This window comes from Lolium rigidum, chromosome 6, assembly GCF_022539505.1.
Source record: "Lolium rigidum isolate FL_2022 chromosome 6, APGP_CSIRO_Lrig_0.1, whole genome shotgun sequence".
NCBI lineage: Eukaryota > Viridiplantae > Streptophyta > Magnoliopsida > Poales > Poaceae > Lolium > Lolium rigidum.
The window spans coordinates 201,214,927-201,216,728 of NC_061513.1; the positions used below are offsets into that span (position 1 = coordinate 201,214,927).

At 50.7% G+C, this 1,802-nt stretch overlaps 1 protein-coding gene across 1 annotated transcript in view; it reads right to left on the reverse strand.

The window, feature by feature from the left end:
• Window positions 1-219: 219 nt before the first annotated feature.
• Window positions 220-1,802, reverse strand: part of LOC124663677 (palmitoyl-acyl carrier protein thioesterase, chloroplastic-like) — an 8,542-nt gene continuing 6,959 nt past the window's right edge. Inside the window, exon 6 of the mRNA XM_047201350.1 lies at window positions 220-260. Within this exon, the coding sequence (XP_047057306.1) occupies window positions 220-260 (41 nt within the window). The remainder of the gene's footprint in view (window positions 261-1,802) is intronic.

The window sequence follows — 1,802 nt, forward strand, 5'->3', positions numbered from 1 at the left end:
CATAGTGGGGGACGGCGGTATCGGCGTAGGCATGGCGACAATGCCGTCTTCCTCTGGCGTCGAGCAGGGTGGCAGTGACGACCATTCCGGGGCGGTACTGTCGGCCTTCCTGGACGTATCTCCTTCTTCCGTCTCCTCTTCCATGCTTCCGTGACGTCGGACTTCAGCGTAGTTCTTGATGATGACCATGATGCGGATACGACCGAAGGTCGGGCTGCATCAATACACAGGTATCTCGCCTTTATTAAAAGGTAGGGTGCTACACTGACGGAGGAAGACCACTGAAGGAGCCAACCTTTGACACCACCAAAAATTCAAAGGAAGTACAAATCCACCCGGCAGATCCTAAGAAGACGACAGCTATCGCAACAAACATGGATCTCGCATAGGAAAGCGCGCTCGTCGAGTTCCTCCGTGAGCGCTGGGAAATCTTCGCATGGTGTCCAGCTGACATGGCAGGAGTACCCAGGGAACTTGCCGAGCACCCCCTTAACTTGGATCCAAGGGCCAGACCAATCAAGCAACCCTTGCGGCGTTTTTCGGACCCAAACCGCAAAGCTATGCTATCAAAAATTAATCGACTCAGAGAAGCAGGATTTATCAAAGAGTTACACACAGAAGCCACATGGGTAGCAAACCCAGTGCTGGTCCCGAAGAAAAACACAGAGGTCCTTTGCATGTGCGTCGACTTCACGTGTCTCAATAAACACTGTCCAAAGGATCACTTTCCCTCCCGAGGATCGACCAAATTATTGACTCCACGGCAGGCTGTGAACGTTTTTCCTTCCTGGACGCATACTCTGGTTACAACCAGATCCAACTAAAAGAAGAAGATGAGGTCAAAACAGCTTTCATAACACCATATGGTGTGTTTTGTTACAGAACAATGCCTTTTGGGCTTAAAAACGCGGGAGCACATATCAGCGGATGATGCAGAAGTGCCTTGCCACACAGATTGACAAGAACGTTCAAGTGTATATTGACGATGTCGTCATAATAACAAAGCAGGGATCAACCTTGATCGAAGATCTGAAGGAAACTTTCGACAACCTTGACAAATTCTGCCTGAAGCTGAACCCGATGAAGTGCTCTTTTAGCGTCCCTGCAGGAGAACTTCTCGGGTTTTTGGTGTCAGCAAGAGGAATCGAGGCTAATCCAGAGAAAATTCAAGCGATCGTAACAATGCGGAAGCCAACCAAGCTAAAAGAAATACAACAGCTAACTGGGTGAGTCGCAGCTTTGAGCAGATTCGTCGCCAGACTGGGAGAAAAGGCGTTGCCATTTTACGCCTTGATCAAGCAAGGAGAAAAATTCGAGTAGAACGAAGAAGCGAGACGAGCTTTTGAGGACCTCAAGCGTACAATCTCGATGTAGGATAACGTTGCATAGAAAACAAAAATTTTCCTACCGCGAACACGCAATCCAAGCCAAGATGCAATCTAGAAGACGGTAGCAACGAGGGGGTATCGAGTCTCACCCTTGAAGAGATTCCAAAGCCTACAAGATGAGGCTCTTGTTGCTGCGGTAGACGTTCACTTGCCGCTTGCAAAAGCGCGTAGACGATCTTGATCACGATCGCTTCCGGCGCCACGAACGGGCGGCACCTCCGTACTCGGTCACACGTTCGGTTGTTGATGAAGACGACGTCCACCTCCCCGTTCCGGCGGGCAGCGGAAGTAGTAGCTCCTCTTGAATCCGACGGCACGACGGCGTGGTGTCGGTGGTGATGGAGAAATCCGGCGGAGCTTCGCTTAAGCGTGCGGGATGTGGTGGAGGATAGAGACCGCTAGGGTTTGGGGAGA